Below are 20,791 nucleotides of genomic sequence, written 5' to 3'. Positions count from 1 at the left end.
AAGGCAAAGCCCCTGGAAGAGGAGCCTTCCTATCCTAATTTCACACCCCTATTGAAGAGGAGTCAGTTCCCCACGCCCCTGTATACATTTAATCATTCTTTGCACATCAGTTAGCTTTCTCCCCATAGGGAGAATACACCTCACTACTCTACTAATTTATTTCAACCAAAGTGACAGCAGTGAGGTATTTAAAATTTAGCCAAATGGATTTGTGTATGCATATGGTAAGTACCAATGGGGGTTTAGTGTCTATGTACTTCTGTGTGTGTGTGTGTGTGTGTGTGTGTGTGCGCACAAAAAAGGAAGCCAAATGAGAGAGCACATATTAGAGAGAATACAAATGCTCAGGGTTGAAAAGGATCTTGCATCTGTATGACAATTAGAGGCATTCCAGAGGTACTCAAGAGTTAACTGGTTTAAAATGATGAGTATGAGGAAATCATATTTATATTAATCAAAGATTAATAATAAGTAATAACCTTGATTGATACTTGGTGTTTCTTAATGAGCAGCTCACCCTGGCAAATGCAGTGACTGGCAGTTCTGCAGAGGCTGACAGGCAACTAGAGGAGTCTTGGTATGAATGACTGTCTGTGAAGAGTACTAAGAAAGTGGCTTACAGTGGGGGACACAGTTGCCCTCCCTTCGCCTCTCCAGCAAGGCCTCCGATTGTTGTCTCCTCCACAACCACAAACCTTCCTTTAGGCCTCATGTGTGTCCTGATATTCAAGACGGATGGAAGGAGTTGAAGCATTCAAAGAACATGGCCCAGTGAGGCTTCTGAAGCACTGGCTGTTGCTTAGGAGGCAAACGGCTTCCCCTTGCTTTTCATGGTGGAGGGCACTTCTGACAAGACAGCCCTGGGGCCTCTGCCATGCAGAGCAGGTGGTGGGGAAGCGAGCTGCTGCTCCCTGTTGAGGCTCCCCTCAACACTCTGCTGAGGGCGGCTTTCCGCTCTCCTAAGACACCCCATCCCCAACCCCCATGACAGTATTCCTCCTTCTGTTTCCCATAATGGAGAACATCATCGTAAATGGGTCTTGCTCAGGACCCAGACCCCAGCCCATTCTAAGCAGTCACCAGAGACTTGAATTGAGGCATCAGGCCCTTGGCCAGGAATACAGTTAAGACAATTGCTATTCAGGTATTTATCAAACACTCATATAGCACTAATTATGTGCCAGGCACTATTCTAAGCACTTTACAAATACCAGCCCATTTGTGGGTTACTCCAATTCTGTGGAGTAGACACTATTATTACCATTATTACCCTTATTTTAAAGAAAAGGAAACTGAGGTACAGAGAGGTACCTCAGAATAATTTTCCCAAGGTCACACTATTGGGACAAGCTGTTATCAGAATCCAGACAGAGGCAGTTTGGCTCCAAAGTCTGTGTTCTTGCCCATCAAATTATGTTCCTCTATGTGAAAGAGACATCTTAAGGAACATGCTAACTATCCATTCTCCTAAATTTTCTAAGCTTAGTCCTTTAAAAATGACACCGCTGCTTAAAAAAAGAAAGAAAAAAACAATATTTATATAGCACTTGAAAGTTTACAAAGTGCTTTTCTATTTAAGCCTCACAGCTGGCCCTATGGTGGGCAATGCAGGTTTCATTATCACCAATCTCATTGGACTGATAAGGAAACAGGCTCATGAGATTATAGGACTCAAGTTCCCTGACTAGATAGTGTTAAATTGGGGAATTTAAATGAGTCTTCTGTTGCCAAGCCCTCTACCCTTTCCACTGAACTGGCTTGCTGGTATCAAACCAAGTTGCCCACGAGTGACATCTCAGATTTTAGTAGCTTAGGTTCACAAAGAAAAGCCTTCCTTGAATCACAATTCAGAGTTCCTCCTTTGGCTTCCTGAAGGGTCGTGTAAGACCCCTCATGACCATAAACTCCTAACATATTTCTGCTTTTTACAAATAAAATTAGAAAAAAGTTAGATTATGTTCATACAAAATGCTTGTGTCCTTCAGAAGGGAACCTTCTCTCAGGAAGTATTAGAGGGTATGCCTTACCTAAACAAGGAAACATACCCAGATAGAAAAAGTCACAGATACAGAAAACAGGATATCCAACACAAGAGAGAGGTGAAGGGAATTCCCACAGGGGTGGGAAGGGGGAGTCCAGGAGTCCAGTTGTGCTGCAGGCCTGTAGGGCAAGCAGTCCAGACTTGAGGGGATCAGAAGATTCAAGGAGAGATTTCTCCAAGATGATCAAACTGATAAAATACTGGATGCTTCTGAACATATTAAGAGGAGATTTAGACAATTAGTGAAGAGGTGAGTGTTGAATTAGTGACAAACGAACAGAAAACTAAGCCAGCAAAAAAAAAAAAAAAAGATCATTTTGAACTCCAGGGAAAACAACAGGTTGGCAGAAAAGGAAAGTTAATCAGTCTATTACCACATAGTTCAACTCTAAATTGTTTTTACACTGAATATTAATCTCATCAAAGTTATACAGAATTCTATTGGGACAATTGAGGGATGGGAAAGGTTCACCTGTAGTGGGGATAGAGTGGTAGTGGGGAGAGATAAATCCCATAGCAAGGAGTCAATATCATGCTGAAATTGTAGAAATAATTCACGAAGTATATTATTTAGAGATATGGGAGTAAATGCCACAAGAATAAGCTAGAAGAGGTAAAAGGGCTTGTCTCTGGAGAGGGGAAATGCAATAATTGTTAGGGGGCTGTTTTATTTTATAACTATTTGACTCTTTATGTGTAAGAATGAATTTTAGACTAATTTTGTTTAAGTTTATAATAAAAGGATACGTACTTTACTTTTGGCAATATGGCAGACCACATTCTCTGAAGGGACGTCCAACTATAAAATGGATACGTTTCAACAAAGTACTTGTGTGTGTGTGTGTGTGTGTGAGGAAGATTAGCCCTGAGCTAACATCCGATGCCAATCCTCCTCTTTTTGCTGAGGAAGATTGGCCCTGGGCTAACATCCGTGCCCATCTTCCTCTACTTTATATGGGATGCTGCCACAGCATGGCTTGACAAGTGGTGCATCGGTGCATGCCCAGGATCCGAAACTGCCAACCCCGGGCTGCCGCAGCGGAGCGCATACACTTAATCGCTACGCCACCAGGCCGCCCCCTCAACAAAGTACTTTTTAATGCATTGCTGGGCTCATAAGAACATAAGGGAGTTTCCCAGAGGCCAATATAAAACAAACAGAAAAGTGAGTTGAATTCTAATTTGTGACAGGTGAGAAAAATAAGAAAGTTAGGAACCAAATGTCCGTATCAGACCTGATATCAAGATACTAAGCCTGAGACCACTGCAAAGTTGGGGAGAATAAACTGAGACTCCAGATTAGTAATATCCCTGACTCCCAGCAGAAGCAAACACAAATTCTCTTTGGAAGAAAACCTTCCTACTCTAGGTTCTTGGAATTCCCATAAACTAATGAGTATGAGTCAGCAAACAACCAAAAACAATTTATTTGCAAAAATATTGAAATTATTGGATTCACAATATACCAAGCAGATATGAAAAAAATCAAATAGAACTTCTAGATACGAAAAATATGTGGTTAAAATTAAAAACTTAGAAGTTGGGTTAAAGAGATTAGATACAACTGAAGAAAGAATTAGAAAGTGTTAATTAGATACAAAGAACTAACCCAGACTGTAGCACAGAGCGACAAGGAGATGGAAAATATGAAAAGATATTAAGACACAAGGAGGACAGAATGAAGGGTTCCTAGATATGTGTACTTGGCATCTCTGAAGGAATGAATAGGAAGGAGGGAGTAGAAGTGATATTTGACACGCTAATGTTGGAGATTTCATAGAACTAATAAAAGACACGAATCTATAAATATAGGAAAAAGAACTTACACCAAGCAAAAGGAAGGAAGAGGAGAAAGGAGGAAAGGAGAAATAAATTAACATCTAGTCGATATTTTAGTAAAACTTCAGTACACCAAAGACAAAAAGATCTTAAAAGTAGCCAAAGAAGAAAAGACAAGTAACCTAGTGTTTAGACTGACAATGGAGTTCTCATAGCAATAACAGTAATCAGAAGACAATGAAATAATATCTTTAAAGTTCTGAGAGAAAATAACTGTCAATCTAGATTTGTGTACCCAGCCAAACAACGAAGGCATTTCAAATAAACAAAAACTGTGAGTTCACCATCAACAAACCTTCACTATAGGGAAATTCTGAAGGATGCACATCAGGAGAAAAAAGGTCTCAGACCCTAGAAAGAAGGTCTGAGATGCAAGAAGGAAGAAGAGCAGAGAAAGTGGTAAAATATGTAGGTTAATCTAAATAAGTACTGTATATTTAAAATAATGATTGCAATAATGTAAAATTCATGGGATTAAAAAGAGATACTAAGGGGCCAGCCCAGTGGTGTAGTGGCTAAGTTCACACGCTCCGCTTCGGCGGCCCAGGGTTCGCAGGCTTGGTTCCCAGGTGCAGACCTACACACCATTCATCAAGCCATGCTGTGGTGGCGGCCCATATAAAGTAGAGGAAGATGGGCATGGATGTTAGCCCAGGGCCAATCTTCCTCAGCAAAAAAAACCAGGAGGATTGGCAACAGATGTTAGCTCAGGACTAATCTTCCTCCCCCACCAAAACAAGGGATAACAGAAATACTGGGAAAAAATAACATAAATTGCAAGGAAGATGATTGGATTTAAAGTTTTGGGGCTGGCCCTGTGGCTTAGTGGTTAAGTGCACGAGCTCCGCTACTGGCGGCCCGGGTTCGGATCCGGGGTGCACACCGACGCACCACTTCTCTGGCCATGCTGAGGCCGCGTCACACATACAGCGACTAGAAGGCTGTGCAACTATGACATACAACTATCTACTGGGGCTTTGGGGGAAAAAATAAATAAATAAAAATTAAAAAAAAAAAAAAAAGTAAGTGAATTAATGTTCCAATTAGAAGACAGAGATTTTCCACATGAATATAAACATTTTTAAAACAATAGGAGACATATTTAAAACATAAAGAAATGGAAAAGTTGAGGGGCCGGCCCCGTGGCTTAGTGGTTAAGTGCGTGCGCTCTGCTACTGGCAGCCCAGGTTCGGATCCCGGGCACGCACCGACACACCGCTTGTCCGGCCATGCTGAGGCGGCGTCCCACATACGGCAACTAGAAGGATGTGCAACTATGACATACAACTATCTACTGGGGCTTTGGGGGGAAAAAAAAAAGGAGGAGGATTGGCAATAGATGTTAGCTCAGAGCCAGTCTTCCTCAGCAAAAAGAGGAGGATTAGCATGGATGTTAGCTCATATCAGACCACATCAACTTTAAGGCAAAAAGCACTGTAGGGATAAAGAGGATCAGTGCATAATAATGAATGACTTAATATACCAGTAGGATATAATAATTCTAAATTTGTATATACCTAATAACATAGGCTCAAACCATCACCAGCAAAAATTAATAAATCTAGAAGGAGAAATTTGCAAATTTTCCATGGGAGGGTAGATTTCAACTTTCAATTTCTGACATATCAAGCAGATGAAAATCAGTAAAGATTTGGATATTTGAACAACATAATTAAAAAGCTTAGTCTAATGGAAAACATATAGAACTCTGCACCTAGTAAATAGAAAATAAATATTCTTTTTTTTTTTTTTTTTTGCTGAGGAAGACTCACCCTGAGCTAACATCTATTGCCAATCTTCTTCTATTTTGTATGTGGGTCACCACCACAGCATGGCTAACGAATGATGTAGGTCCACACCCGCGAACCCAGGCTGTGACGCGGACTGCGCCTAACTTAACCACTACACTACAGGGCCAGCCCTGTAAATAAACATTCTTCTTAAGCACATATGGAACATTTATAAAAATGGTTCATGTAGTAGGCCATAAAGCAGGACTCAACAAATTTCCAAAAACCAGCATCATTCAGATCACATTCTCTAACTATCATACAACTTAACTAGAGGTCAGCAACAAAAGAATAAAAAAAAATCTCCCATACACTTGGAAATTTAAAAGTTCTAAGTCCCTGCTGCTCAACCTGTGGTCTGTGGACCACTCTTGGTCCACAAATTCTGACCATGACCATGCCACTACCAGTATGAATTTCGAAATTTCTATAGCACTTGACATTGCTGTGACACCCAACAGCATTTAATTTTTCTGGCAATTCATTAATGTTGTATTTTATTTTATTTTTTTTTGGTGAGGAGATCAGCCCTGTGCTAACATCTGCCAATCCTCCTCTTTTTTTGCTGAGGAAGACTGGCCCTGGGCTAAACATCCATGACCATCTTCCTCAACTTTATATGGGACGCCGCCACAGCATGGCTTGCCAAGCGGTGCGTCGGTGTGCGCCCGGGATCCGAACCGGCGAACCCCGGGCCGCCGCAGCGGAGTGCGCGCACTTAACTGCTTGCGCCACCAGGCTGGCCCCGTAATGTTGTATTTTAAAAAAGTATCTATCCACAATGGATTGGAAACGTTTTTAAAAATGAAATAAAGTAACAAAAACAAATAAAAATAACCAAACTTGTTCCTAACTATAGAGAGTATGGGAAGCACTTTTATGTTTCTCATGACTAAAGCAAGAGATCAAATGGAAATTAAAAATACTTAGAACCAAATGATAATAAAAGGTACATATTCTTATAGATCTATCATGTTAGATTATAGTTATTTACTCTTTTGCCTATCTCACCACCAGCCTTGGACTCCTCCAGGTTGGGGACCATGCAACTATCTTTGTACTCCTCCTTCTTGCCATGTGCCTGGTTGAGTAGGTATTCAATATTTATTTAAATATTGAATATTTAAACTTACACATTTAAACTTAAATATTAAATAAATTTAAATATTTCTCAGTTAAAATAGCAGCCCTGGAATCCTGCCTCTATTTACTCCACTCCTACCTTCTTGACCTCACCCAGTGTCACAGAGATTCACCAGAAATCTGTGCATTACCTGACTTATTTTCACTGTGTCCCAGCAAGCAATGGCTTAGACAGTCCGGCATCTCCTCATGCATTTAACCACGAAAAGGAGAAGATAAGAGGGGAATGGAGGCAGTCTTTTCATCATCCATGCTTGGGAAGGTGAGCTGGTAGTGCCATCCTTGACATGAAGGAGCTACTTAAACACAAATTGGATTAGCAGGACAGGATTAGAGCCTGCTAGAAGGTATTATATACTTATAAACTGCTTTGTGGAGACTCTTATTGTTTTCATTACAAGCCCATACTCCACAAATGAAATATTGGATTAGTATATTAATAAAAAGAAATAAAATGAAATATAAAATAAAGTGACTAAGTTTTAATAATGCCAAGAAAGTTGAATTAGGCAATAATAGTTCAGTTTAGCAAAACTATAACTAGATAATCTGAAATGAGAGTTTTAACATGGATTTCTTCTTAGTAAGAAATAAACTCACTAAAAATGGTCTCTGTCTCCTTCATTAAAAGGAATAATATTCAAATAAGAAACATGATTAAGAGGTGACTTCAAGAAAGAAAAAAGAATATAAGAAATTTCATCTGGACATTTCAAATGAATTGAAGTCCTTAGCTCTAAATGGGTTATAGTCCCAGGACACTACAGATGTGAACATGGAGCTCCTGTCAGTAATCTTTGAGAAACCATGGAGTAGAAAGATGACAAAAGATAAAAAGACGCCAAGGCACTAACTTTCCAAGAAAGAGGAAAAAGATGAATTATGGAATATGTTCACAAGTGAACTAGAGGCTAGTTCCTGGCAAAAATTCTAGGAGACTCAAATCTCCTTGGTTCTGCCATTAAATGGCATTGTGACCTTGGACATATTTCAAAACTTTGCTGTGAGGATTAAATGAGATAATATATGTAAAACATTTAATATAGCATCTGTTACATAGAAAACTCTCTGTAAATGGTAGCTATTACCATTTTTTGTATCTCCAGCACTTCAAAAAGAAGGTGGTAACAACTAGGTACTGACATGGGTTCATCAAGTCTCATGTATGTAACATCATTTTTCTGGTGAGGTAGAGGTGCAGGGGGAGAAGGTATTTCTAGACAGGTATATCGGGAAGGTATCTTCATTTTGAAATGGCATTAGATAAAAATCTCTTACTATATCCTTGTGAAAAGATTGGATTTTAGGAGTTAGGTGACTGGATAAACATATTTGCAGTATTGATTCATGAACTTGACCTCTCCATGCCTCAATTTCCTTTTGTGTAGAAGGACTATAATAATAGTACCTCACTAGGTTGTTATGCAAACTAAAACCCTTATAACAGTGCCTGGCATTTAGTCAACACTATATAAATGTTTGCTAAATAAACTTGAACAGAAGTTTCTAGTGGCATGCTTGTGCAGCACTTGCTCTGACTTCTTCAACATTTCCATCAGAAACTTGTTAGAGGCTGGCCTGGTGGCGCAAGCGGTTAAGCGCGAATGCTCCGCTGCGGTGGCCGGGGGTACGCTGGTTCGGATCCCGGGTGCGCACCGACGCACCGCTTCGCAAACCATGCTGTGGCGGCATCCCACATAAAGTGGAAGAAGATGGGCATGGATGTTAGCCCAGGGCCAGTCTTCTTCAGCAAAAAGAGGAGGATTGGCAGATGTTAGCTCAGGGCCGATCTTCCTCACACACACAGAAAAGAAACTTGTTAAATTATCATATGGTGTGCTGGTCAAATTCTCAGATGGTATAAATGTTGGATGATGAAATCAAAATCCAAAAATACTTTGACAGGGTAGGCCTATGAAATGAAAGATATGAGATGAAATTAAGTCCTGGATAGAGATTTTAAGGAAAAAAAAAAAATTTTTTTTACAAGTACTAGCCTGGCTTACCAGAACTTTCTGTGGATAAGAAAGGGAAATTTAGTTGACTCCAAGCTCCAAGCTCATAAAACAGTGTGTCTACCATGTAATGCAAAGTTTAGCTGCATTAAGAGAACTGGAGTGTCCTGATGAAGATACTGGCTGGACATAGACCCCAAGATGACAGACACAGCTTGCCCATTGTGACCTCTTCTCTCTCCTTTCCTTCCTTAGGCTCCTCCTAAGTAGTGGCTCTGGGTATAAGGATGGACTTCAGAACACAGATGAACAGTAAAGAAACGTGAGGCAGGAATGGACCATATTTCCAACTCATCTGGGTGGCAGGAAACATCCTCAGTGGGTGGGGGAAGGATAGCCTCAAGATTTGTGAAGAAATATAATTAGAAGTTTATCAGGGCACCTAATGTCTCACTGTGTTACATGCTAAAATAAATTTGCCTCTAATCATGATTACTACAAGATTTATCTAACCTATTTCCTATAGGAAATCAAGCTACTCTCAGGCATTTTATCAAACTTTTTCCTTATAATAACCCTGTCCCTGACAAAAGAAGATTTTGTCATCCCACGTTATAGATAAGAAATTGAGGCAAAGAAGTACAGTGAATTGCCCTGGGTCACACAGAACTGGAATTACAATTTAGTATCTAATCTCAGAGTACACTACATGATTTTTAGAAGGAAGCATACCGGAATCACATTACATCCTTCAAGAAAAGGCCTATTTAACCTTAATCTCTGGGAGACAGAATATTAATTGTATCTTCCTTGGTGCATGCCAAAGATGTTGAGTAGATGCTTTAGATTCCACATGCTTATTCTAATCCTTTTCCAAATACTTGAAAGCCTTGATTTGACCATAAGGAAGATGCTAGAAATTAACCTTCTTTTTTAATTAAGGCAAATATTTGTTTGCTAGAATCTCCAAAGAAAGCAATTAATCAAGAAAGTTATATAGCACAGCCATGCTATTTCAGATCACCTAGGACAAGAAACTATCCGGATAGGCATAAATCCAGAGGGCTAGCTCCCTCTGTCCCCTAGTCCCACAAACCATTCCCAGCCCAACCTCATGGTCATCTAGGGACTGGATAGATAAAGGTCGAGTGAAAGCAGGTTTTTAACTAAACAGTCCCAGGCAAACATAAGTTATTGTTACAATGATTTACATATTTTACTTAACTGTTGAACAAATCTACGTCATTATAAAAACCTGGAAAACAAAAGTCAAGCAACCCAAAATGAAACAAAAAGCAACCACTATGCCACCACCCAGTAAGAAATTTTTGTACCTGTTTACAGATTGGCTATTTTCCAAGGCCCATTTCTTTGGTCAGGCCATGAGGAAATCAGCCAAGGCTGCAACCCTGAGGTTCTGTGTGTAGTTTCCCTTTAATTAAGTGGGGAAAAGGGTGACTTATCCAGAGAAGACTATCTTTCATTTTCTTGGCACTTGTGCCAAAAGAGATAAGGCAACTACTCAATATACCCGTCAGTACAGAAAGAAAGAAATTCCCAAGTGCATCTTATTGGTCTGAAAAATTTACACCACAATTCTAGGATTAAGTCATTTACCCAAAACTAGCAAATATCCTGGCCAAAACGGATTGAGTGTCTACCTCTTTATCTAGACACACACATGGTCACATATACTGAAGGTCATGATTTTAAATATATTTTGCCTGGATTCTGCCTTTCTCTTGGAGAAGAGAGACACACACATGCAGAACCCATACTAGGGCTGGGTCAAGAATGTGTTAGTAATCAGCAAAAGGTGAGCACAGTAGAATCTTTCCAAATAGTGAGCAATGCTACCAGGAAAGCACCAAATTTCAATACATTTCTTTTTCCATCCTAAAGAAAAATCATGCCATTACCTTTTTGTTCACAGCCACACCATCCTCACAGTCGAGCACCGCACAATCTACATTTAGGGACGGTATCTTCTTTATTTTCTTTTCATCATTTCCAGGTACATACAGCACTGCCCTCCGGGGAATGTACTTGTGATTGGATGAGGAACTATATCCAAGCCTGGACGCATCAGCTGCCAGAGATGCTTTCCTGCAGGAAATGTAATTGGGGTTAGTCCAGAATAGAATTTATTTACAAATTTTTGAAAAATCTTATTTTAATGCAAAATTAAAACAGAAAACATGGATAATCTTTTTAAATTATAGCAGAACACAATCACACATAACTAGGAAAACAGGAATAACAGAAATAACCAAGAAAAAAATATAATTTTGGCTGAGGTTTAAAAAATATACAGCACTGTTTATTGACCCAGTTTTCTGAGAAAATAAGGAGAGTGTACCTATTTCTTCTCGGAAAAAAAAATTTCCAGTATTAGTATATTGTACAGATAGCATCCGGTGGAGAAAAAGGAAGAAATTTATATCCAAAAGTTCCTAAATAACAATACTTTCTATATGAAAGTAAAAACAGAAAATAAACAATCTATGTAAACATTAGTCTATGGCCCTCTCCCTGCCAATGAGTCTTTTAAGTAAGCAAATAAGTGATTCAAGTTCAATTTTAACAACAGACAATGATGGTTGGCCACTTCCTAAGTGAGGAGAAAGGACAGTGAATCGGAAAAGACCATTACTAGCTCTGTAACTGTGGGCAGCTTAACTACTGCAAACTTCAGATTCTTCATCCATAAAAATAATACTCTTGGTGGGGGGATAATACTCATTTTGCAGGTTGTTGAGAGGATTAAGTTAAAGGAAATAATGCACGTGAAGCACTTAGCCAGACCTGGCAGATATTAGCTTGATGTGCTGGGGGCCGTAGTGGGAGTAGCAGCAGCTGCCGCTGGTCTTAATGGAGCAACTCCAGCTGTCAGCAGCCTTGCCTGCTCCTAACCTCTGCTCTCTCCTTCCCTTTCCTACTCAGGGAGAGGAGGCAGCCAGAAGCTCCTTTGGCTCACTGTAGCTCTCGCCCCTGACCTGGTCCATAGTTTGGTCCTGTGAAAACCATGTTTTAGCCCATAATATATGGTGAAGGAAGGTAAAATCAACTTTCATAAGCAGGATCAGCTATATAAGTTGTGAGGGTCCAGTGTAAAATGAAAATGCATAGCTCCTTGTTCAAAATTTCTTAGGAATTTTAAGATGGTGACAGAAGAACATCAAACCAAGCATCAGACCCTCCTAAGCCATGTGTGACTTTGCAGGTTACACATCCAGGAAGCAGGCCCTGCCCATAATAGAGCTATATGTCACAAAGACCCAGTTAAGGGAAAGTCAAGCCCCAGCAAGCTGGGACACCCTCATGTTTTACTCCTTCCTGAGTAAATAGCATCATATTTTTCAAAAATATGTCAGCTGTACTTTTCATGGATGCTCTTTTTGGTAGTTATCCTAAGTTAATGCCATCAAATATTATGCATGGTTGTAACATTTTGCCACGATTAACGTGCCTTGTGACAATGTATCTCAAGAAAAATCACTATCTCTTGGTGGCCCTACCAATTTTGTGTGGGCCCCCTCATTCCATTTTGCAACCAACCTTAATAAACTCTAAAACTTGAGTCTGAGTCTTATTTTTCCACAACATAAGCACTGTGCTATGGGAGGAATGGTGAGATACAGATGGATTTTAAAAGTGTACGTGTCTTATAAGACATTTTATTTAATATAAAATATACTTTGGCCAGCTAATTGAAGAATGCCTGAAATATCTGTCATTGTTTTGCATTGATTGAAAATACCTGGTTTATCTTTTAAAAAGGGAGAAAATATAATGATGTAACAGCAACAACCACATTTTACTTATTCACACTGGAAACCAGAATTTGCAACATATACATTTCCTTAACAATGGCAAAAATGCAATTAAAAGAGATGACATTTTATTTTCCAGGAAATGCTTGGGGGCAAAGTCACTTCTCATCAGGATTTGTTGTAACCACATGGGTAAAAACCAAAGAGAGAATGAGAAGGGCTCTAGCGGACAGAGCTTCAGTGGGTTCTTCCTACACCTCTCCTCTCACCTGTCCTTTTCACATTTCTCTGATAGCTTGAATGTCTGGACATTTCTGTCCTAGTGTCAACTGACCTATATTTCCTGAAAACTGAGATTTCCTCCATGTGAACTAGCTTCTGACCATTTTGGACCCAGCCATTGTAGTCCCCGAGCCGTAGTGCTTGAATCTCAAGCCTCAGCCACCCAGACATGGCAGACAGGTCATTTATGGCATGACAAGTCATACCACCACCATATCCTAAGTACTACAGCAAATCATTCCTAGCACGTTTATATGATGTGTAATTTTTAATACATGATCATTTTTTAAAATCTTCTGCCACTATTAAAGATGTTTTTGGTTTCCCAGATAGTCTTCTACAATCATTAAAACTTTGCTGAAAGAGCCTGAACAAAAGAAAAAGGTGTTTTCCCCTGCTCAAAAGCTGTCAACAGCTCCTCATTACCTGCAAGATTAAGTTCAGTCTCAGTGGATATTCCTTTTCTCAGATGATATCCCACTATTCCCATGCAGTAACTATCCACCCTAGGAAAATTAGATTATGACTGTCTCCACAATATGCCGTATTCATGGTTTCCACGGTACCTCTGCTTCTGCTGTGCTTCTGATGGAAGTCTTTCCTCTCAGTTTATTTGAAACTTATGGATCCTTCAAGCTCAGTTCAAGGTCCACCTGACCCCAGAGCCTTTCTTGAGCATTCGTCGTTAAACTCTTTCATCTTTAAACTCTTACAGCATTTATCACTCCTAACCAAACCAGAACCAGCAAAGGATTGGCTTTGCTATTCAGGCTAAAGGTAATCAAGGTGGCACAAGTTTTCTGGAAGGCCAATTGATGATACAAATCAAGACACTTAAAAAGCTTCCTACTTTTTGACCCAGTAATTCCAAGTAATTTGACACAATTCCTTTTGGGAATTGCTATAGCCTGAATGTTTGTGTCCCCCTAAGTTTCAAATGTTGAAATATAATCCCCAATGTATTTGGAGTTAGGGGCTTTGGGAGGTGATAAGGTCATGAGGGCAGAGCCCTCAGGAACGGGGTTAGTGCCCTTATAACAGAGACCCCAGAGAGTTTCCTGTCCCCTTATGCCATGTGAGGACACAGTGAGAAGACTGGCAGCTTTAAGTCCAATAGTAGGATGAATTATGGTACTTATATTCAATGGAATATTATGCTATCATTAAAAATTATGTTTATAAAAATATTTAATGTTATAAGAAGATAGTTATTATTTTTAAACAAAGGATATAATATTATTTATGCAATAACATCTCAACTTTGTAAAAAATGCAAAGGAAGATATCTGGAAGGAAATACATCAAAATGTTATTAGGATGCCTCTGAACTGTAGAATTTGGGATTAAGATTTTTCTGCTTTTGCACACTTTTTTCCTATTTTGCACATTTACCAGAAAGAGCATGACTCTTTTTTTTTTGTGTGTGAGGAAGATCAGTCCTGAGCTAACATCTGCCAATCTTCCTCGTTTTTTGCCGAGGAAGACTGGCCCTGGGCTAACATCCATGCCCATCTTTCTCTACTTTATATGGGACGCTGCCACAGCATGGCTTGACAAGCGGTGCGTCGGTGTGCGCCCGGGATCCGAACCGGCGAACCCTGGGCCGCCGCAGCAGAGCCCGCGCACTTAACCGCTTGTGCCACCGGGCCGGCCCCTCACTCTTTTTTTTTTTAAGCTCTTTTTATAATTGCCTTAAGACAAATCAATAAAATCATTCAAAAGGTCTCAAATGGCAGCATAACATAGTGGGAAGTGTTAGGATGAACTATATGAAATTGCTGATATTGGACCATTTTTGACCTACAAAAATGGTAATTTTATATAGTTCAACCCAATACGGTGACTGGCAGTCAGAAGATGGATGAGAAGCAAGCAAGAAATGTCAATTTCCTCTTCAGAGAGAAGCAACATAATAGCTACCTCATATAGGGAGAGCTCACGACAAGAAGTGAAGCAGCATGCACACACAGCCACTATGATTATCTGACACTTGTCACCCATGTGTGATGCTGGTGGGCACAGCCCTACACCAGGAATCTTGTGCCCAGCCCCCTCAACTAGATCATAAGCCCTCCGAGGGAGGGGTGGTCTTGCATCTCTCCAACACTGCTTAGCACTGGGCCTCGCACATAAGAGGTCCACAATTCCTGTCACCTTGTTACCTAACCAAAGCCAGCTCTCGAGAAGTGGAGGTGTAGGACTGATCTGTGACCACGCTGTGCTTATTCTTCTAGCACAAGAGTCAAGTTTTAGTGGTGATTACAGGTAGGAGGTCATTTTTATTGCCTCTCTCCTTCACCATCCTGGAAGCTTTAACCCAACACATGGCCTGTTGCTTCTTCTGTTTATCCCCTCCTTTCCATCAACACAGTTTACATCCTAGTTTAGGGCCTCATTAACCTTTACCTTGATGACTACGGAAGCCTCATATTTATCCTCACTGCCTCTACTTTGTTCTTTTGTTCACTCATTCATTCAGTGAGCACAGTAAGCACCCACTGGGTGACCTGCACCAGGCCTCCGCCAGCACACCTGGTAGGTACCTTTGTGAAAATTAGAAAAAGGTGCCCCCTCGTGCCTTCCAGCAGGTGGACGGGCAAAAAGGCGCCTTGTGCTCCTCAGGCAGCATGCTTTGGTGAGTGGAGGCGAGCTGAAGCTCAGCCCCTATGCGTGCCCCTGAGTAGGGCACACGCCACACAACTGTATGCAGTGGCCCAGACCCACACTGCGCTGAGCACTCTGCGGGGGTGGCACAAAAGAAACAGGCCAGGCCAGAGGCCCAGGGAGCAACACCCAGAAGAATGGCCTGCAAGCAGCTCAGGAAGGCTAAAGTCCTGTACATAATGAAGCTTGGGGGCAAAAGGGGTCAAAGGTGGCAAAACCGTTTGAAATAATAAAAAGAACAGTGTAGAGGGGGCTCGGGCTTCAGGTTCCGTTGTCGATTCTGAGGTCTGGGAGCGGCTGTCACTGGGTAGGTGGCAGGAGCCCGTTGTGGCTTCCCCAAGACTCCCTCCTCCCTCCTTCCTGTACTGCCGGCGTGTCCTCTCCTTCTCCCATCTCCGGCTGTTTGAAAATCTGTTCCCCACTTGAGTTGTGTTCAGCACTGACTACTGCATATGAATACAACTGCAGAAGGTGACAAGATCTAACTTATTTTATTGTATCTTACATATTTGGAGTTAGGGCCTCTTGATAGTCAACATGTAAATGTATTCAAACAATATGCAAAACAGGGGCTTAAGATGAGTTGAAAAAAATCTGGTAGCCTTATGGTAAGTTCTCTCTACAGAGGGACCTTTTTTAGATAAGATATCCCTTGGCAGGTCCAGGGGTTCTTCTGGCTGGAGGAGGGGGTGCCCTCCTGGCCTTGTTTTGGTCTTCTCCCTTTCCTCCTCCACCTGATGTCATTTATTAACCATTTCTATAACTAGAAGCATAGCAAGTCCCTAATGCTGCAGGGGTTCTCCACCCGGGATTCAATGTAACCATCACGTAGGAAGCTTTTTAAATTGTCAAATTCTGGACCCGATCCAGTGCCATCAAACTAAATTCACTGGTAACAGGGCCCAGGCTCAGAGTATATATATATATATATATTTTTTAGCTCTCTTTGTCCTTGCCATTCAAGTGAGGTGTTGCTGCAGAGCAGCACCATTGGTCTCTCATCTGTTTTCATGTGAGAATCTCCCATCTCTCATGGGAGCATCTACCACATGGGAGCTTGTTAGAAACGCAGAATCTGGGGCCCCACCCCAGTCCCACTGAATCAGAAGCTGCACATTAACAAATCCCCAGGGGATGCTTATCACATGAAAGTTTCAGAACCACTGCTCTAGGTTGACTCAAACTTGGGGGCATACTGGAATGTCCTGGGGAGCTTTCAAATATGCTGACACTAAAGCTCCAGCCGCAGAAAGTTTGACGTCATTGGTCTGGGGTAAGGCCTAGGCTCCGGGAATTCTAAAAGCTCCCCAGGTGATTCTAATGTGCAGCCAAGTTGGAGGACCACTGCACTAGAGGATTCCAATGTGTAGCCACGGCCCGAATGCAGGAAATTTTGCTCCAATGAAAATTTCTCTCAAGTGAGTCATGCACTATCATTATACACAAGTAGATGCTGTGAAAGTAATAAGATCATAACTGAAAATGCAGCAAAGTTGAAAAAAATCCATGTTAAAAAAATTAACACGGGGCTGGCCCCGTGGCGTAGTGGTTAAGTGCACGCGATGTGCTGCTGGTGGCCCGGGGTTTGGATCCTGCGCGCACCAACGCACCACTTGTCAGGCCATGCTGTGGCGGCGTCCCACATAAGTGGAGGAAGACGGGCATGGATGTTAGCTCAGGGCCAGTCTTTCTTAGAAAAAAAAAAGAGAATTGGTATGGATGTTAGCTCAGGGCTGATCTTCCTCACCAAAAAAAAAAAAATTAACGCTCAAACTGCTAACACTATTTGAAATAGCAGTCATAATCAAATAAACTAATGTCCATTTAAGGATCTGCAACTTGGCATGTGACTTCTAAACCCAAGTTAGTGATTTCTTAGCTAATAGCTAGTACAGAGGTCTCTACGTTGTCTGCACATTACAATCACCTGGGGGAACTTAGAAAAAGAAAAAACCCTAGGCCAAACCCCAACCCAATTAAATCAGAGCCTTGCGGTGGGTCCCAGGCATCAGTGTTTCTTTAAAGCTTCCAGGGAGACTTCAAAGTGCAGCGAAGGATGAGAACCTCTGCACCGGGGTTTGCTAGTACAACCTAAGTATCTTACTACTGATCCTAGATAGGACTCAGGTTGTTGGACATTAACAGTAAGCCTATCATATTTAGGCAGGAGCACTGGGTACCAATTATGCAACTTGCCATAATCAAGTGACTGGGGAATGATAGTTTTGAGAGGAGAGGTAGTTTTCCTTGCTTGGAAATGATGTTACTCTATATTCCCCACCCACTGAATCAGAAGCCATCATTACAGGGGTTTGGGGTGGGTGGCGGTGAACACCAAGAAGTCCTTGATGAGCCTGGAGCTTCAAACTAGATTCTTACATTAAGTCCCTAGTGAGATAATAAGCTAGCCTTTGTTAACAGAGAAGGAAATCTTCTAATTTCCAACAGCTTGAGAGTCGGAACCTAGAGTTCCTAGGAGGCAGAATGAGAAAGGATGGGGGACTTGAAGTAAAGGAATTCCTTGCCACCAGCAGGGCCAAAGCCCTTTGGATGCTGAGAGAAGCTCAGAGGAGGAGAGTACAAGTGATGAGAATGCAGGAAGATTCTGCCTGGCCCTCAACTCTTTACTCTCAGAACTTCCTATTTGTCTCCAGGGCAAAGCAGTGACGGAGAGAGCTCCAAGGCAAGAAAGATGGTACCCTCACCGCAACTTCTCACAACCCATAAGCCCTGAGGTAACAAAATAGTTGCATAAGCTGAGTTTTGCTGCAGCCAAAACTAGTGCCTTCAATTCAGGTACTATACTGCTGAATCTTATCGACTCAATGTATTTTCCAAAAAGTCATATTTCCCCTTAGTTGAAGCCAATTTAACTCAAATTTACAGTTTTCACAAAAACCACACGACCATCTCAATAGATGCAGAAAAAAGCATTTGACGAAATCTTTTATGATAAGAACACTTAAACTAGATCTGAAGGGAAACTCCCAAACCTTGAGGAAGAAGCACTACATTGAAGGCGGTAAAGACAGAATCCCAAGTTAATAATATCAATCAATCCCACCTCTCTTCTGCTGAGATTCATCAATGCCCCAGTAAAGTGTGCAAACTCATGCTGTTTTGCTTTTGAAGTCATAACGAACTCATATTCCAAGAAGAACCCTGTATATCAGACACCTTTACAAATGCTGGGCCAACTCACCGTTGGCCTATTTAACCAATGTATATTTAGGTGAAATGTATTTAGACAGCAATTGGAGTTTTTAAAATAGCAATTGGATTTTAATATTATATCATATTTAATTTTTCTTAGAAAATTTGACAGGCTTTTCAAAACACTTGGGGTGTTTTGGTGACTTGGGGAAGGGAGGATTTTATGTCAGTACATACAGGTCAGGAACTGGGGCCTGTTGGCTAGCTACCGCTTTCAACCCCAGATCTGATTCTGCTTATCACTAGATAACTAGTAATCACTAGGGTTCAGATCCCTGGGAAAAGCACATAGATAAAGAGAAGTCTCTGCAATTCTCAGGAAGTGACCACTCGGACTGTGTCAGGTGACTGAGGCACTTAGGGGTCAGAGTCCGCAAGGAGATAGAGAGAATGTGACCACATGGAGCGTGGACCAAGGAGGGCTTGGGGGTGTGGAGAGGCCACTGCAGACCCTCATGTGCCCTCTATATCCCAGGAACCACCCCGTAGGGTCACACTATCACCTTCCTAGGAAGTGAGAGCTATAGGAACTTGGCATTAAGAGAACGTTCTGTCATATTCTGTGAGTAGGGACTCATAAAATCCTGCTAGCCCTGCCTTCAGGGAGTTGAGGCAGATTCCCCTCCAGGCACCCCTCTTTCCCCATGTGAAGTCAGAGGCACCCTTTCCCCAGGACCTCACAGTAGCAGGCACGGAGGACCTGGGAGCTCAGCACCAAACAGCACCTGACCAACTCTGATGAGGCAGCCAGATCAGCAGGGGCTGGAGTGAGACCTGCTCTCCTAAGCCTGGGGCCAGGTTGGCAGGGGCAAGGGCTTAGGAACCTGCGGGGCCAACGAGGCGCAGCCACAGCTCCTTCTCAGAACCCCATGGGTTCCACCTGGGTGAGGATGCCTGGCCTTGCTCATCGGGACCCTGCTGCTTGGCCTGGCTCTCCAGGTGGCTGGTGTAGCACTGGCTGCTACAGCACTTCAGAGCATTCCCACTGCTTAGAAACTTCTCCTCCTGTGCATTACCCCCCCAAGCAGTTCTTCCATGGCACTAATGCCGGCCAACATACGAGTCTGAGTTCGCCATACTCTTTGGTGATTTGGACGCTGCAGGGGGCAGACATTGAGCTAGGCTGGTTCCACCTGCCCTCTAGCTGCCTGCCCAGATTCCTCTCCCCTCCTCTGGCCTGGGCAGCTGACGCTCCAGAGTGCTCCAATGTGGGGTCCTACCCAAGTTACAACCAATGCAGATAGAAAAGAAGCTTGCCAGAGCCCAAGCAAGTGTCCAAATCCAGAGAGTTGGGCGGGCAGAGTGACTGAGGGTGGAGGCCTGGGCTGATCTCTCTTCACAAGCAGCAGAAGCTCTCTGAAGCCAATGCCGGGCAGAACATGCTGATCGAGGTCCAGGGACCCTAACCAAGGACTCCATGTCTCAGCCTTGACCCTGATACCTGGCTCTAAGATGCCCCTGCCTCACGCATGGATGACCCTCAGCCAGCACCAAAGGCTGGTGGGCTCAGATGGAAACAGGGAAGGCCAAGGGACTTCCAACTGTGTTCCCCTTGTCACATCTATGCTATCATTTCATAAATAAAAATGTTTTCATCCTGTAAGTCCAGGACCTAATACTTTCTTTTGGAATCATCTAAATAGCAGTCCAGGGGCCAGCCCCATGGTGTAGTGATTAAGTTCAGCACCTTGCGCTACGGTGGCCCAAGTTCCCAGGTTCAGATCCCAGGTGCGGTCCTACACCACTCGTCAGCCACTCTGTGGTAGCAACCTGCATATAAAGTAGAGAAAGATTGGCACAGATGTTAGCTCAGGGCTAATCTTCCTCAAGCAAAAAACGAGGAAGAATGGCAACAGATGTTAGCTCAGGGCTAATCTTCCTCAGCAAAAAAAAAAATAAATAAATAAAATAAAATAAAAAATAAAATAAAATAAATGGCAGTCCAGACTTGACCAAGTGTGGAAAAGAACTTGATTCAGGATTTTAAAAAGTCATAACTGGGGACTGGGCCAGTGGCATAGTGGTTAAGTTCGTGCACTCTGCTTTGGTGGCCTGGGGTTCGCAGGTTTGGATCCCAGGCATGGACCTATC

At 42.1% G+C, this 20,791-nt stretch overlaps 1 protein-coding gene across 4 annotated transcripts in view; it reads right to left on the bottom strand.

The window, feature by feature from the left end:
- The window catches only part of CLYBL (citramalyl-CoA lyase), a 228,172-nt gene that overhangs the window by 95,342 nt on the left and 112,039 nt on the right, over positions 1 to 20,791 (bottom strand). For all 4 annotated transcript variants that reach the window (XM_058548426.1, XM_058548425.1, XM_058548423.1 and 1 more), the window contains exon 2: positions 10,688 to 10,874. In XM_058548426.1, the coding sequence (XP_058404409.1) occupies positions 10,688 to 10,874 (187 nt within the window). The remainder of the gene's footprint in view (positions 1 to 10,687; positions 10,875 to 20,791) is intronic.

This window comes from Diceros bicornis, chromosome 9 (genome assembly GCF_020826845.1).
Source record: "Diceros bicornis minor isolate mBicDic1 chromosome 9, mDicBic1.mat.cur, whole genome shotgun sequence".
Taxonomy (NCBI): domain Eukaryota; kingdom Metazoa; phylum Chordata; class Mammalia; order Perissodactyla; family Rhinocerotidae; genus Diceros; species Diceros bicornis.
This window is presented reverse-complemented; position numbering and strand designations above follow the sequence as displayed.